The sequence below is a fragment of the Triturus cristatus genome, chromosome 2_1 (assembly GCF_964204655.1).
Source record: "Triturus cristatus chromosome 2_1, aTriCri1.1, whole genome shotgun sequence".
In the NCBI taxonomy this organism is placed as follows: Eukaryota; Metazoa; Chordata; class Amphibia; order Caudata; family Salamandridae; genus Triturus; species Triturus cristatus.
Genome location: NC_140581.1, coordinates 239,271,301 through 239,288,503, shown reverse-complemented (window position 1 = coordinate 239,288,503; position 17,203 = coordinate 239,271,301). Strand labels below are relative to the sequence as shown.

Sequence of the window (17,203 nt, the reverse complement as noted above, 5' to 3'; positions counted from 1 at the left end):
GCCAGTCAGCAGCCACCAAACAAGGCCCCCCTATCCCTCATAGGATAACATTGGGCCTAACTCTCTCTGCATCCGGCCACCCTAGAGTCGCTGAGGGTGAACCAACTGTCCCTACCTGACCCTGGGAGACCCCTGAGTCTGTGCCCAGAACTTCAACTCTGCCAGTCGAGTACTTAGCCTTAAACCGCAAACTCAATTTTCCTCATAGGGTAACATTGACTGGCTTTTTCCTGAAATTTCTTCTAAGTGTGGACTTCTCAAATCTTCAAATATTCACCAAAAATCAGCCGAGTGACAAACTAATTTACTCCCAGTGCTGGATCTTGGTGCCCAATCTCTACAACTGTACTTACCCTTAACTCAATTTTCTTCCATAGGAAGCCATTGACTGTTTTTCTGTGAAATTTCTTCTAAGTGTCGATTTCTGCAATCTTTAAATATTCTTAAAAAATCGTATAATATCTGAAAACGTAATTGCTTACCTGTTTTGGAATAAAACAAGCATATATTTTTTTATATATAAACCATTGGCCTAGAGTTCAGTTATTGAGTGTGTGAAACCATTTGCTGACTGAATGTGTACAACAAATGCTTTACACTGTCCTCTGATACTGCTCGACCAAGCTACCACTCCAGAGAGTAAGGTTATACCGAACTTTAGCCTCTGCCAAACCCTGGGGGACTGTGGACTCTGTACAACCTGTACCTATTAAGGAACCGTATATACAGAGCCACTTTCTCACACCATTTAAGAGTATATGGTGCTGAGAGCTCGTCAAACACGAACTCCACAGCACCACGATGGCAAGACTGAGAAGTTTGGTATCAAACCTCTCAGCACATTAAACCCGCACTGATGCCAGTGTGGGATTTAATGTACAATGCACGACACAGGGCGTCTTAGAGATGCCCCCTGAACCTAACCTACAATCCACGTCTTGTCTGAGGGGCTGCCTAGGCTGCCACACAGCAGACCTGTTGCTGGACCCCTGGGTAGAGGGGCCATCTGCTCTCCTGGGCCTAATCCAGATTTTATGATGCCAAAAACTTCGAGCGTAACACCCATGCACATCCCAGGTATTTGGCTACCCCACAGATCACAGTAAGGGAGGTAGTATCTGTCCTGAGGACATGTAGAACAGACAGTTTCTTGAGCCCAGCAATATACAAACCGATTTTAACCACTTACTTCTTATGTGTCATACTGGGCAGGCAAACTGGGCAATGGACTCGGTACGAGCTCCCCATCCTGGACATGGAGCTACTACTGTTACTACTGCAAATCAGTCGCTCCCCCTCCAGCTCACTATTAGGTCATTGATGGGGAGAGTCCCAATTCTCAATTTCATTTACAAGGATCTATCTCTGGGGGTTTGGATAAAATCGAGATATACTTCCAGCTTCCGAACAGGCTTGTGTTCCAGGAACTGCTCAGTGAGGGTTCCCCTGTCCGCACTGGTCTCTTGTACCACCTCCACCCAATTCCAGTAAGCTTTCTTTATCCAGTATTAGGGGTGTCTTTCATAGATTCACATGCCTGAATCTTTCCCCGTCGTCGAGACGGGAGCCTCCGGTACATAAAAAAGTAATGTCCTATAGACATACATAGAGAAAAATAGGCCTAAGGGCCTCCCCTTAGCCGCCTATCTTAGTCCTTATGTAAAAAGGACCAAACTCTTAGAGTCAGCCAATCAGCTATCACCTCCCTCTAGAACCTTCCTGGCAGGAGCCTCAGTCCCTCAGATTTTCTACCGCACGTTGTGCTAGGGAGTCTCCAGCCTGAGTTCTCCTCAGGATCTCTTTCAAGCCAGATTATTCACGTTTTTTGGTGACTTTCTTCTTCAGGATTTCAACGCTGACTACTTCAGGCCTCTTATTGCTGCAGTGAGTGTTTATTTCATCTACAACTCCTGGCATGTCTGAATCCCAGAAGAAAGCCCTTTTCAGGGCTTGTTCTTCATGTGGGAAGAAGAGGCTTCATGTGGACGACAAGCATGAACTATGCTTGTATTGCCTTTATCCGGACCACGTCCCTAAGGACTGTAAAATATGTAGGTCTTTTCCACATAAGACCTTGAGAGACAGGGAGGGCCGCCTGCTTATCTGGCTGGACAGGCTCAAGGACAGAGAGAGTGTGGTGTCCTCAGAGGCGAGCTTTTCCGGAACCTCTGAAGTCTCCCTAAAGAGGCCAAGAGTGACATCTCATGGCCCCTCAGACGCTCCTCCTAAGAAGACACACAAGACGTCTTCAGAGGCAAGATCTTCGAAATCTTCAGTGTCTGACAAGGTCTCTCTCACTTTCAAGAAGCCTACTCTGTCGGCTACAAAAATTGCGACTCCATCCTCTGCGCAAAAAAGGCCATCAGGACATGTCTCCACAGCAACGACGACCGTGTCCACATCCACAGCGGCGTCGGTCCGCTCGTCGACGACGACGACCCCTTCATCATCGTCTGCAGGTACCCCTATCTCGTCTATTATACTCTTAAAACCGTCGTCTAAATCATCGTCGACGACGAATATAGTCCCGTCGAGGACCTCGTCGATGAGGAGCCCTCCGTCGACGGAAGAGTCGACGACGAGGATATCGATGACGAGCGCGTCGACCACTAAGGCATCGTCGACGAAGATGTCGACGACCAAGGCATAGTCGACGACGAAAGCGTTGACGACGAAAGCGTCGACGACGGAGGCGTCGACGACGACTGAATCGTCTACGACCGCATCGTCGACTAAGACTTCGTCGACGAGGAAAATATCGTCGATGGGGACGCCGTTGGTGACAGCCATACCGTCGACGACGGAGCCATCAACGGGAATGTCGTCGTCGTCCGTGGGACGGAAAACCACGGAGGTTTCTGTGCAAGGATCTGCTGGCAAACTTTCCAGACCACAGATTACCCCGGAAACAACATCTCCAAGCAAGGTCCAAACCAATTTACCTCTGGAGATTCTGCAGAGCGAAGAGTCCGAGGAGGAGCTCTTTCAACAAGCTACTTCCCCTTCCGAGCTGTTTGTCAAATGCCAAAGCACGGACGAGGAGCAGGAAGATTCAAGCGCGCAGGAGCGCCCCGTCCAGGCACAGGTCCGCACGGAGGTCACTCCAATGGTCTGCCTCCCTCTGGCAATAGTTAAGGACCTCAAGTTCCTTATCAGGGATTACAAACAACGTTTCCCAGAACCACCAAGGCTGGATACAGGGGTCCCAGTGCCAACTACAAACCCCCCAACGACAGCCCCAAGGCAATCACGGCCGGTTACGCAGGTCTGCCACGAGCCGCCACCTCAGGTGATAGTCATCGGATGAGGAGGCTGAGGAGATGGAAGAGGGAGAGGTCCAGGGAGACCAATCGGACCAGGATGAGGAGGAGGAGTATGTAGCATCTTCACCACCTTCCCCACAACCGCGCCAGGCGGATTCACCACCTGTGGATATTGGTGGTTTTCATAAGCTCGTTGAATGGGCTGCAACGCGGTTCCATATGGTCATGGAGTCGGCGGAGACGGAATGCTTCCTCCATGACTTTAAAGAGCAGACGAAGAAGACGACCAAATCAATCCCTATCATCGACTTCCTCTGGGACCAGGGAAAGAAGTTGATGCTGACGCCAGCCTCAGTTCCTGCAGTTGTTCCGCGCCTGGATAAGAAGTATAAGGCACCGTCCACGGCACCAGCTTGCCTGACTGGCCAACCGAAGCCGGATTCTGTCGTGACCCAAGCAGCCCAGAAAAATTCTCGAAATCCCTCCTCGCCTCTGTCAGCACCACCGGACAAGGAGGGCAGAAAATTAGACACAATAGGCAAAAGGTTTTCGACCACTTCGGCAATGACCATCAAGTTGGCCAATTCCATAGCCCTTTTAGGGCGTTCTAACCGCCAACTTTGGGAGGATATTGCCCCATATTTAGCAGATCTTCCGAGTGCGGTTCATGATGAGGTGAAGGCACTACTTTCCGAAGGCCAGACTTCTGCGGCCGAGATCATCGACTGCGCCATAGATGTAGCCATGACAGGCTTTCGTCAACTGGCTGGGGCTGCAGTCCTGCGCCGCCAAGGATGGCTCAAGGCGACATCGTTCAGGCAGGAAGTGCAGACGAAGGTGCTAGATATGCCCTTCGACGGACAGCATCTATTTGGAGATAAAATTGACGAGGCGCTACAAGCCATTAAAAAGGACACGGACACGGCTAGAGCGCTTGGAACCCTGCAGGCAAGGAACCAGTCCTTTCGGGGCAACAAATCTAGAGGTCAGTCCTCCTACAGAGGATCCTTCCAGAATAAGTCCTCATATTCTTTCCAGAATAAGACCCAGTACCAGCAAAAGCATCAACAGGGTCGACAGTCATCTTACGGAAGATCAAATTTCAGGGGTAAGAACCAGAAGAGGGGCACCGGCGGACGCCAGTGACCGCTTACTCCAGCCAGTCCAGCTACCATCTTCTTCTTCACAAATTGGAGGCAAATTGACCCATTTCCTAAAAAATTGGCGTATCATCACCTCAGATCGTTGGGTGCTCCAACTCCTCCGATTCGGCCATTCCCTAGAATTTACCGCCATCCCGCCTGCAACCCCTCCCCGCAGGTTTCCACACAGACATCTGCGGCTGCTGCTCCGGGAAATATCGGAGATGTTGAAGAAAGGAGCGATCGAGCGGGTTCCATCGGCTCAGAGGGAGAAAGGATTCTACTCCCGTTTCTTTCTGATACGAAAGAAAGAAAAGAAGTGGAGGCCCATCTTGGAACTCAGAGCACTCAACTCTTTCCTGAAGAGTCAGTCGTTCAGGATGGTGACGCTCCAAGAAATCCTAGGCATTCTGGAGGAAGGAGATTTCATGACATCCTTGGATCTTCAGGATGCTTACTATCACATCCCGATTCTCAGGGGGCACAGGAAGTTTCTACGTTTTGAAGTGGCAGGACAGCACTACCAGTTCAAGGTCCTTCCGTTTGGCCTCAAATCCGCTCCGCGGATTTTCACCAAGTGCCTTTCTCCTGTGGCAGCTTTCCTACGTCAAATGGGTCACCAAGTTTTCCCCTACCTAGACGACTGGCTGGTCAAGGCGCCCACGGCCGTAGGCGCAACCAAATCCTCCAACGCTTGTACCAATCTTTTCCAACATCTAGGACTGTCACTCAATCTTCAGAAATCACATATGTCCCCAACGAGAAGCATCACCTTCCTCGGGGCTACCTTGAATACGGAATGCACGAGAGCATTTCCTTCAGACGAAAGAAAACACAGGATCATATCGCTGGCCAAGACGGTGGCATCAAGGAAATCCCTGAGGGTTCGCACCTTCAAGTCACTCCTGGGAATGATGTCGTCTTGTATACTACTCATCCCTCACTGCAGGCTGCGGATGCGTCCACTGCAGGAGGCTCTCTCGAACCAGTGGACTCAGAGTACAGGTTCGTTCGAGGACATTATAAGCATAACACCGCAAATATCCAAGAGTCTCGAGTGGTGGAAGGATTGCAGAAACCTCTTGAGAGGACTACCGTTCCTGCTTCCAGCAGCGCCACTGGTGATCACCACAGATGCATCTCTAGCGGGCTGGGGAGCTGTCCTTCAGGACCTCAGAGTAAGTGGCAAATGGTCGGATCGGGAGCAACGCCTCCATATCAATCTGCTGGAGTTGAGGGCTGTGTATCTAGCGCTGCAGGCCTTTTTACCATGCATCCAGAACTCCCAGGTGCTCGTCAGAACGGACAACACCACGACGATGCATTATCTGAACAAGCAGGGAGGAACGCGTTCGCTCACTCTATCGCGCGAATCGCAGAAGATCTGGAACTGGCTTGTTCTCCAGGGGATCACCCTCAGGGCGGACTACGTCCCGGGAAAGGACAACACCATTGCGGACGCCCTAAGCAGGCAGAAATCCCTCTCCCACGAATGGGAGCTCAACGAGAGTGCACTAACACACGTATTCTCGGAGTGGGGGGTTCCAGGAATCGACCTGTTCGCCACCAGGGAGAACGCCAAATGCCCAAGCTACGCAAGCTGGAATCCCCAACCGGAGTCGCTCGGAAATGCCTTTTCCATAGGCTGGTTCAGCGTATTTGCGTACGCTTTTCCACCGTTCCTGATGATTCCCAGGGTCCTCAGGAAGATGAAGGCGGAGCCCTGTACCCTAATTCTGATCGCCCCGTACTGGCCGAGGCAGCACTGGTTCTCGGACCTTCATCGCCTCTCCATCAGGACTCCGATTCGTCTAACACAGCACCCGAACCTGCTGACAATGTCCAACGGGCAGGTGCAATTCCCGAACCTCCAATCGCTCAGGTTATCGGCCTGGCTCCTGAGCACAGAGAGTTCTGCCATTTGAACATCCCGCAGGAATGCAGGGACGTGCTAGCAAAAGCGAGGGCGGACAGTACCAACAAAACCTACTCTCTCAAATGGAAACGCTTCTGCGTTTGGTGCTCGGAGAAGGGCCTGAGACCACTTCATATCACGCCCGAACAGATATTGCCATATCTCCTGCTCTTGGCACAGTCCGGATTAGCGCATGCATCCATAAAGGTGCATCTGACGGCAATTTCACGTTTTACCAGGACTTTCAAAGGCCCGTCTCTCTGGTCCAGTAGGCTTGTTAAACAGTTCCTTAAGGGTCTTTATAGGTCCTTTCCAAGACCTCGGCGGGTCCCACCGGCATGGCACCTCAACTTGGTCCTTAACCAACTCATGAAGCACCCCTTTGAGCCCATTCACCGAGCTTCCATCAAGTACATCTCATGGAAAACGGCTCTATTACTCGCTCTAACATCTGCCAGGAGAGTCAGCGAGTTGCAAGCTCTCTCCATTCAGGAGCCCTTCATGCAGTTCAAACAGGACAGGGTGGTGCTGAGGACAAATCCCAAGTTCATACCGAAAGTGCCTTCAGACTTTCACCTCAACGAGCCGGTGGTCCTACGCTCCTTCTTTGCAAACCCTACCACGGCAGCAGAAAGGACGCTCCGTTCTCTGGATCTCAAACGGTGTCTTAAGTTTTATATAGACAAGACAAAAACCTTCAGAAAGTCTTCGCAGTTATTTGTGGCCTACAGCAGACCAAGGCTGGGTATGCCTCTAACAAAACAGAGCATTTCAAGGTGGATCTCTTCTGCAATAGCGTTCTGCCATGAAGGGGCCGGACGGCCGTTGCGAGACAGGGTGGAAGCACACTCCACCAGAGCGATGTCCACATCAGCAGCGCTGTTCGCTGGAGTGCCGATTTTGGACATCTGTAGAGCGGCGACGTGGAAGTCACCGCATACCTTCTCCAGACACTACTGCCCGGATGCCGAACTTACGAAGGATGCGGCAGTGGGCCAGGCGGTGCTCCGCCATCTGTTCCAGTGAGGTGAGCCTTCCAACAACCCGCCTTCCTGGTATGCACATTCTTTACTGTTTTACTGTTTGTTGTATGCCAATGTTTCAAACTGTTATGGTAATATGTGTATTATCTAAAATAACTATATGGCATGTTACATCAGAAATGTGCATTATGTATTGCTAACTATTCTGATTCAGGCATGTGAATCTATGAAAGACACCCCTAATACTGGATAAGAAACGCGTTACTTACCTGTAACAGCAGTTATCCAGTATTGGTGTCTTTCATAGATTCACATGCAACCCTCCCGCCTCCCCTGGAAGGACTCACGTCTCTCTCTCTAACTGTATTACGCCTACCTAGCTTGGTGCGTACGAAAATCTGAGGGACTGAGGCTCCTGCCAGGAAGGTTCTAGAGGGAGGTGATAGCTGATTGGCTGACTCTAAGAGTTTGGTCCTTTTTACATAAGGACTAAGATAGGCGGCTAAGGGGAGGCCCTTAGGCCTATTTTTCTCTATGTATGTCTATAGGACATTACTTTTTTATGTACCGGAGGCTCCCGTCTCGACGACGGGGAAAGATTCAGGCATGTGAATCTATGAAAGACACCAATACTGGATAACTGCTGTTACAGGTAAGTAACGCGTTTCTTATATCCTGTTTGGGAGGCGGGGTGTGGCTAACCCATGCCTCCCCCCAGACCTATATCAAATAGGAGACGCCTAAGGTTTGAAATCCATTTGACCGTCTGGCCTGTATCCGCTTTGAAGATATCGCTAAAAGCTGCGGCATAGTAGGACAGTTCTGGGGTCGATCTAATACGGGCCCAAAAGAGTAAACGGCGGAGGCGTACAATATCCTTGATTGAATGTCTGCCCAGATCTAAATACAGGGGCTTCAGTGGAGTAGAGATTGGAAGGGAAATCAGACCTCTAAAAAATTTGTTCTCCGATCTTACTAGGTCAATGATGTTCTCAAAACCCCATAATTCGGCCCCATACAGGGCTGACGGGAGTGCTTTACCTTCATAAACTGCAAGGGCCAGGGTTATTGGTTTACTTACAGAGTTGTTCTCTTAAGATCGCCCCGGATACCCGCTTGTGGTTTAGGAGCATTTTTGCCAGATGGAAACTCCACTTCATTTCACTGGTGCCCCGAATGCCCAAATAATCAAGACTCAACTAAGTCTAGTGGTTTTCCTTGAAGGGTGATGTTATTTCTAAACCGCTTCGAGGCGGATATAGTCATCAGTTTTGTTTTAACGGTATTAATGATTAAGCCTCGAACGGAACAGAACAGGCTAAATCCATCCAACAGCTTTTGGGGCCCACTTGGGCTTTTGGATAACAGGAGGGTATCGTCTGCGTATAGGAGGGTCGGGGTTTTTTCACCCGCCAGGACTGGTACGTCGGCCGGAAACTCCCTCAAATGGTCTACCACCCCATTCACAAAGAGGGAGAACAAGGTCGGTGCCAATACACACCCCTGGCATACCCCCCCACTCACCTCGATCCTCTCCGTTAGTTGTCCCTGAGACCCCCACCTAATTCTGGCATAGTTGCCCTCATGGAGGCATCTAATAAAATCCAGGACCATGGAGGGGGTACCCAACTCGCGCAACACCTGCCAAAGCCTGGGGCGCGGGACCAGGTCAAAAGAGGTCTTCAGATCGATGAAGGCCAAGTACAAACGGCCTTTCTCTATGACCACGGTTTTCCAATGGATCATAAAGAATCTAAAGACCTGATCCATCGTACCCACTCGCCCCCTAAAACCATCCTGGAAGTGCGACAGGATATCACCTTCCTTCATCCACAGCCTCAACCTCCTAAGGAGCACCCTACCAACCACCTTGTGTATCACATCGATTAAACTAATCGGCCTGTAGTTTGCAAGGTCCTCCCTATCCCCCCTTTTGTAAATCACAACCACCTCCGCCCCCTTCCAGGATTCAGGGACTGCGTGGCCTCTAGCTATAAGATTCAAGACTTTCGGTGATACAAAAGGAGATCACCAGGTATGCCATCCTGACCCGCCGCTTTGCCGGGGGCTATGTTTCCTATTGCCCGGGCTACCTCCTGTAGGTCAAAAAGTTCTACCGATAATGGATCTCCCAATGTATAGGGGTGATGCTCGTCTCCTATATATGAAACATCTGCCTTACCAGAGTATAGGTCATAGAAATGATCATACCATTGTCGCCCCGTAATATGGTTAGGCATCGGCTCAGATCCTTTACGGGTCCCCTTATTAATTAACTCCCAAAATAACGTGGAGTCTTTCTGTCGTGAGGCTAGCTTAAGCTCCTGCCAGTGGGTCTCTTCCCACTCGTGCTTTGCTGCCACTTGAGATCTGGCATAATCCTTCCTAGCCACTCTGATTAGTCCCACGTCTTTCCCTCTGAGGGCAATGGATAGCGCCTGCCTCTTTTCCCTGCATGTGACCGAATACCAAGGGTTCTTAGGTATTGTTCAGTTTCCTTTCCCTGTTTTACTGTCCTTGATGGTGAAAAACTGCCCCAACCTTGTAATTAGATTTTGGTAAAAATCAGGAAAATGGGAATCATGAGTTAACTCTAAATTGTCACCCATCGAGTCAAGCTCCTAAATCAACAGTTCGGTTATACTGAACAGTTTATCGTCCTGATTTGAAACCTTGTGCCATTTAAGCCGTCAGTTACAATTGGAGGGCTCATACTCTTTCGTTAACAATCTGAGGGGCTATTTTAAAAGTTGACACTTAGTAAATATTTCATAGAAAACAGTCAATGATTCCCTATGGCAGAAAATTCAAGTTGCGGGTATAGTATGGTCTTGTTACTTTTGTAATCCAGTACTGGGTGCCTAGACTCAGTACTGGGACCTTTATCCAAAACAGGTAAGTAATTACGTTTTCAGATATTATACGATTTTTAAAGAATTTCAAGTTTGCAGAAATCGACAGAAGAAATTTCACAGAAAAACAGTCAATGGTTTCCTATGGGAGAAAATTAGGTTACTGGTAAGTACAGTTGTAAGTATTTTTCAGAGTCCGTGCTGGGCACCAAGATCCAGCACTGGGAGCTCACCTAATAGCAGGTGAGTATTTTCGTTTTCGTTACTTGGCTGATTTTTGGTGAATATATTTGAAATGTCCACACTTTGAAGAAATTTCAGGAAAAACCAGTCAATGTTACCCTATGGAGAAAATTGAGTCATCAGTTTAAAGGGAAGTACTCAACTGGCAGAGTGAGGGTTCTGGGCATAGACTCAGGGGTCTCCCAGGGTCAGGTAGGTACAGTTGGTTCACCCTCAGCGGCACAAGGGCGGCTGGGTGCAGAAAGAGTTATGCCCAATCTTATCCTATGAGAGGTAGGGGGGGGGCCTTGGTTGGTGGCTGCTGACTAGCAGGCCACGCGGCTGTGTCAGCTGGGCTCCTGGTCACTTACTCAGGGCAAGTGGGGAAGTAGATAGGTGTAGAGGTTGCACTGCCAGGGCCACCGGGGCGGCTGGGTGCAGGGTACTTTTGAGCCTTCGGGCGCTCAATTGATTTCAATGGGAAAGCTCTGGTTTAGAAAAAGACTGCAAACTCGGGGACGAAGATTCTTCAGGTGCCACCACCACTTCCAGAGGTAAGTTGGGTAGTTGGAGGATAGGTAGGTACCCTGGGATTGGGCACACGGGGCCGCGGGGCGTGCCTTTTGTTGTCAGGAAATCTTACCCTCTGTTGATCGCGGTTGGGGGGGGGCACCTGGTTCTGAGGCTGCAGGCTTCTTCAGGAGTGTCGAGAAAGGTCCTTGGGTGCTGGACTCGGGGTCACAGTCGCTGTGGGGTCGTCCTCGTGGTCTTTGTTCACTCCGACACAGGCCATGCTTGGCGGGTGCAAAGTGTGATGGGTTCACGGTTCCAGGCTGCTGCAAGGGATTAGAAGTAGATTTTGAGTAGAGCCTCTACTCATGGGAGTCCCAGGTGCTTAGAGCCAAAAGGTAGCCAGGTTCTCCGGGGTTTGTGAGGTTGCTGGCCACAATAGATGCCGGGTTGGAGCAGGTTCGGGGGTCGACAGGCCGGTAGGGCTGGGGCCAAAGCAGTTGGTGTCTTCCTCTTCTTAGCAGCTGCAGGGCAGGTCTTCTTTCTTCTAGCTCTTCTTCGGATTTCGGAATCTGGAATCTGAGGAAGGAAGGTTCAGGTTGCCCCTAATACTAGATTTTGGGGCGTTGCAGGTAGGTGAAGGGCAGGGACCAATGGGTCCCTGTCCTGGGTACACCCCCTATCCTGCCTCTCTCCTGTGGTAGGGGGGCAGTAGCCTAGTCCTGATTGGGCAGGGCTTCCCATCTTCAAGATGGCGAGAGCCCGGAGATGTGCTTCACCTCGCCTCCCCCACCTGAGGGGTGGGGTTGGCAGACTGGCACATCCCCTCTCCTTATTTGGGGTTTCCGGCCAAGCTTCCAGCCAGAGTTGGGGGTTGCAGTGGCCTGGGGAAGCTTGCAGAGGCGGCATGCCTTTTTAAGCTTCCCCCTGCCCATCCTGGGGTAGGAGATTTAGCACCTCGTCCAGGATGTGCATTGTTGCAGTCCCAGGAGAGCAGGGGCTCTCCTACCCAGGGGTCCAGCAACATGTCTGCTGTGTGGCAGCTTCAGAACAGACGTGGATTGTAGGTTAGGTTTCAGGGGGCATCTCGAAGATGCCCTATGGGATGCTTGGTACATTAAATCCCACACTGGCATCAGTGTGGGTTTAATGTGCTGAGAAGTTTGATACCAAACTTCTCCGTCTTAACTGTTGCCGTTATGGTGCTGTGGAGTTCGTTTTTGACGATCTCTCAGCACCATGTACTCTTAAATGGCAGCACTGCACTTACAGTGCCTAGGAATGGACCTGGGCACTGTAAGGGCACAGGGCTCCTGCTCCTGTGCCGACACCACTGTCATAGGGCACCCAGCTAGAGGGCTGGCTGATGTATGCCATGGCAGTGTAGGTGGTGGGGATGGCACACACGGATGTGTGCCATGTCGACTTTTTGTTTTGTCTTGTACCCAGACACCCAGCCTGCAAGGGCAGTGTGTGTGTGTAAGGGTACAGGGCCACTAAGGGTGGCACAATGAGTGCTGCAGCCCTTAGAGGCCTTCCCTGGTCACAAGCCCCTGGGTACCTAGGGTACCATTTACTAGGGGCTGACATGTGGCCAGTGTTTGCCAATTAATGCTTTGTGTTTTAGGGAAGGAACGTAGGCCCTGGGCACCTGATTGGCAGGAGTCCAGGGCACACTCAGTCAAAGTACATTCAGCAAAAAGTGGGGGCATACCATGCCAGAAAGATGGCACTTTCTCACAGTATGTTCCTGCCTTGTGGGAGTATGTACATGAAATGCAATCGCACTACCGTCCAATAATCCTAACTGCTCACCCCAGCTACCACTAAATCGAGAGTAAGGTATTAGCTACTTTAACCTCTGTCATGCCTTTAGGGACTCATTGGACTTTGTGCACACTATTCCTCTTTTTGGTATAATATATGCAGAGCCAGCTTCCTACCGTTGGCTTCACGGTGCATGGCATATGGCATCCCTGTGAGAAAGTGGCTCTGTATATACTGTTCCCTACTAGGTACAGGGTGTACAGAGTCCACAGTCCCCCAGAGGCTGATAGAGGTCAAAGTTAGGTATGACCTTACTCTCAAAAGTGGTAGCTTGGTCGAGCAGTAAGGCAGTACCAGAGGACAGTGTAAAGCATTTGTTGTACACACTCAGTCAGCAAATGGTCTCACACACTCAATAACTGAACTCCAGGCCAATGGTTTGTATATATAAAATATATGCTTGTTTTATTTTTAGAACCACAAAGGGGGTAAAAATATACTTTCTCAGAATGAGAGGTTGAATATAAATACTTTTGTCGTAAGCAATAAATTTGTGTAAACAGTCACAGTTGGTTGCAATAAACAATCCTATTTCCTAAACATAACAATGCATTGAGCTCAATGGTAAATTCAGGTTATTTGTAATAAATTACTTTTCAGATTACTTTTGGAATTCCAGGTCTGGCTCCTAGAATCAGCCTTGGGTCAGTATTCAGAATCAAGTGATGAAAGTCGACTTAATAACTGTAATGATTTTTAAATAATATTTAGCTATTTCAAAAGTTAGCACTTTGCAGGTAGAGTACTTTATCGTTACTTTAGTAATCCAGGACTGGGTGCCTAGACCCAGGACTGGGGTCCTTAGCAAAAGCAGGTAAGTAATTTCGTTTGCAGAAATGGTACGATTTTAAAAGAATATTTCAAATTTGCAAACATAGACACTTAGAAGAAATTTCACAGAAAAGCAGACAATGGTTTCCTATGGGATAAAAATGAGTTAGAGGTAAGTATAGTTGTGAACACTTTTCAGAGTCAGGGCTGGGCACCAAGATCCAGCACTGGGAGCTCACCTGGGAGCAGGTGAGTAAATTCGTTTTTGTCACTTGGCTGATTTTTGGTGAATTTTTGCAGTTTTGAAAAGTTCACACTTAGAAGATTTTTGAAGAAAAAGCCAGTCAATGTTACCCTATGAGGAAAATGAAGTTAGCGGTTTAAGGGTAAGTACTCGACTGGCAGAGTTGAAATTCCGGGCATGGACTCAGGGGTCCCCCAGTGTCAGGTAGGTACAGTTGGTTTACCCTCAGCGGTTTCAGAACGGCCGGGTGCAGAGAGAGTTAGGCCCAATGTTATCCTATGAGGGATAGGGGGGGGCCTTGGTTGGTGGCTGTTGTCTGGCAAGCCACGCGGCTGTGGGAGCTGGGCTCCTGGTCACTTACTCAGGGCAAGTGGGGAAGTAGGTTAGTGTAGAGAGGGCACTGCCAGGGCCACTCGGGCGGCTGGGTGCAGGGTGCTTTTGAGCCTTCGGGCGCTCAATGGAAATCAATGGGAATGTTCCGGTTTGGAAAAAGGCTGCAGGCTCGGGGACGAGGATGTTTCAGGTGCCACCACCACTTCGAGAGGTAAGTTGGGTAGTTGTAGGTTAGGTGGGTACCCCGGGATTGGGCGCAGGGCGCCGGGTGCAGGGGTGCCTTTTGACGTCGGGAATCTTACCCTCTGGTTGATCGCGGCTGGGGTGGCACTTGGTTCTGAGGCTGCAGGCTTCTTCCGGGATGTCGAGGGGGGGTCCTTGGGTGCCGGACTCTGGGTCACAGTCGCCGTGGGGTCGTCCTCAGGGTCTTTGTCCACTCCGGCACTGGCCAGGCTTGGCTGGTGCAGAGTGTGTTGGGTCCGCGGTCCCAGGCTGGTGCCAGGGATAGCAAATAGGTTTCTTGAGTAGAGCCTCTACTCGTGGGAGTCCCAGGGGCTTAGAGCTAAAAGGTAGCCAGGTCCTCCGGGGTTGCTGGCCACGAGAGATGCCGCGCTGGTGCAGGTTCGAGAGTCGACAGGCCGGTAGGGCTGGGGCCAAAGCAGTTGGTGTCTTCTCTTTTTAGCAGCTGCAGGGCAGGTCCTTGTTCTTCTTGCTCTTCTTGTAGTTTTGTATCTGGAATCTAAGGAAGGAAGGTTCAGGGGGCCCCTAAATACTAGATTTAGGGGCGTTACAGGTAGGTGAAGGCCAGGGACCAATGGGTCCCTGTCCTGGGGTGGGTACACCCCCTATCCTGCCTCTCTCCTGTGGGAGGGGGGCAGTAGCCTAATCCTGATAGGGTAGGGCCTCCCATCTTCAAGATGGCGAGAGCCCGGAGATGTGCTTCACCTCGCCTCCCCCACCTGAGGGGTGCGTGGGCAGGCTGGCACATCCCCTGTCCTTGTATGGGGTTTCCGGCCAAGCTTCCCGCCAGAGTGGGGGGTTGCAGTGGCCTGGGGAAACTCCAAATGGCGGCCTGCCTTTGAAGCTTCCCTTTGCTCATCCTGGGGGAGGAGATTTCTCACCTCACCCAGGATGTGCATTGTTGCAGGCCCGGGAGAGCAGGGGCTCTCCCACCCAGGGGTCCAGCAACGTGTCTGCTGTGTGGCAGCCTGGGCAGCCTCAGAGCCGACGTGGATTGTAAGTTAGCTGTAAGGGGGCATCTCTAAGATGCCCTCTGGGGTGCTTAGTACATTAAATCCTACACTGGCATCAGTGTGGGTTCAATGTGCTGAGAAGTTTGATACCAAACTTCCCAGGCTTCAGTGTTGCCAATATGGTGCTGTGGAGCTCGTGTTTGACAAGCTCTCAGCACCATGCACTCTTAAATGACAGCACTGCACTTACAGTGCCCAGGAATGGACCCGGGTACTGTAGGGGCACAGGGCTCCTGCTCCTGTGCCCACACCATAGGCGTAATGCACCCAGCTAGAGGGGTGGCTGACAAATGCCTTGGCAGTGTAGGTGATGGGCATGGTACACAGTGATGTGTGCCATGTCGACTTTGTTTTGTCCTGCACCCAGACACTCAGCCTGCAAGGGCAGTGTGTGTGTAAGGGTACAGGGCCTCTGAGGGTGGCACAATGAGTGCTGCAGCCCTTAGAGGCCTTCCCTGGCCACAAGGCCCTGGGTACCTAGGGTACCATTTACTAGGGGCTGACATGTGGCTAGGGTTTGCCAATTTGGAGTTTGTGTGGTTTAAGGAAGGAACATAGGCCCTGGGCACCTGATTGGCAGGAACCCAGGGTACACTCAATCGAAGTACATTCAGCAATTTAGCAAAAAGTGGGGGCATACCATGCAAGAAAGATGGCACTTTCTCACAATCCCTGAGCTTTATGGTATAAGTATCATGTCTTTGTATTCCAGGTTCGAAATGATGAAGGAAAGGTGATTCGTTTTCACTGCAAGCTATGTGAATGCAGCTTCAATGATCCAAACGCCAAGGAGATGCATCTCAAAGGAAGAAGGCACAGACTCCAATATAAAGTACGTTTCAATATTAAACCATTAGTTTTGCATCTTCTGCATTTTTCTGAAATTGTTAAATGGCTAAAGATTGTATTACTTGGTACTAGTTAATTTGTATGTGTTTTGAAAAATGTACTTTAAACACTAGTTCTCATTGTATGCCTTTTAACAGGTTCTATAGTTGTATTGTTAGCAATAGTTGTAGAAAACTACAGCTATATTTTAATTTCCAGTTCATTATCTAGCAGATGAGCTAAGTGTAAAAATTCTGCCAGGAGGATTTAGATAAACAATAAACGGACTCTGGGCGTAGTTAAGAGTCAGTTTATTTATTCCGAATCGTGTGTAAACCACTGTTTTACGCACAAGTTTGAAATACGAGATGGAAGGTATTTATCCGATACGTTTAATAGCTCAACCTTCATTTAATGATTAGCTAGTCATAAGATGGCAAGAGTATATACAACCAACATTCATTCAAGAACTGGGTTTCAGCTTAGTCAAGCAGGCTGTAATCGGAAGGTCATAAGAGTTGAGTGCAACCATTTACCTTTTTTTCCTCACATGTCCATCAAACTCTCACTTCATCTGCCTGTGGTGCTAGGGGTCGGATCATGACTTGCATACCTGAAATTATCGCATCAGCATGCACTGTAAGCCATAAAAGAGAGTGGTAGGCTAAGCTATTTGTGGCCCCAGCCGATTGTCTCAGCTGTCTTCAACTAAAGAAAATTTTGTAATCTCCATCTCCTTCTGTCAAGTCATCAATGACAAATGCATAAGAAGCACAAGAAACAAGGTTGCACTTCACTACCACGCAAGTCCTTACATCGCTCCATACCTTTTGGTAAAGTTTGGGCTGGAGTTGAAGCCCGTTGCTCCTCAGGATTCAGTGCTGCACTGTCCCCTGGTGCTGTCCCCTCCTCCAAGCCTAATCCTCCGGCGCCCAAGCAGCTGTTGTCGTTGCAGGGATTCTTAACATGATGATTGACTTCTTTTGTGAAGCAAGTCTCTCTGGAGGCCCTTTATGCTGATGGCTCCTCTATTAACCCTGCATGGTCTCTTGCCCCCTAC

General features: G+C 49.9%; 1 protein-coding gene across 9 annotated transcripts in view; it reads left to right on the top strand.

Annotated features, from left to right (window-relative positions):
- The window catches only part of ZFR (zinc finger RNA binding protein), a 526,018-nt gene that overhangs the window by 256,756 nt on the left and 252,059 nt on the right, over positions 1-17,203 (top strand). For all 9 annotated transcript variants that reach the window (XR_014970026.1, XR_014970025.1, XM_085630635.1 and 6 more), the window contains one exon: positions 16,028-16,147. Coding sequence is in view for 7 of the 9 variants with exons in the window: in XM_085630635.1 (XP_085486761.1) it covers positions 16,028-16,147 (120 nt within the window). In the remaining 2 variants the exon portion in view is untranslated. The remainder of the gene's footprint in view (positions 1-16,027; positions 16,148-17,203) is intronic.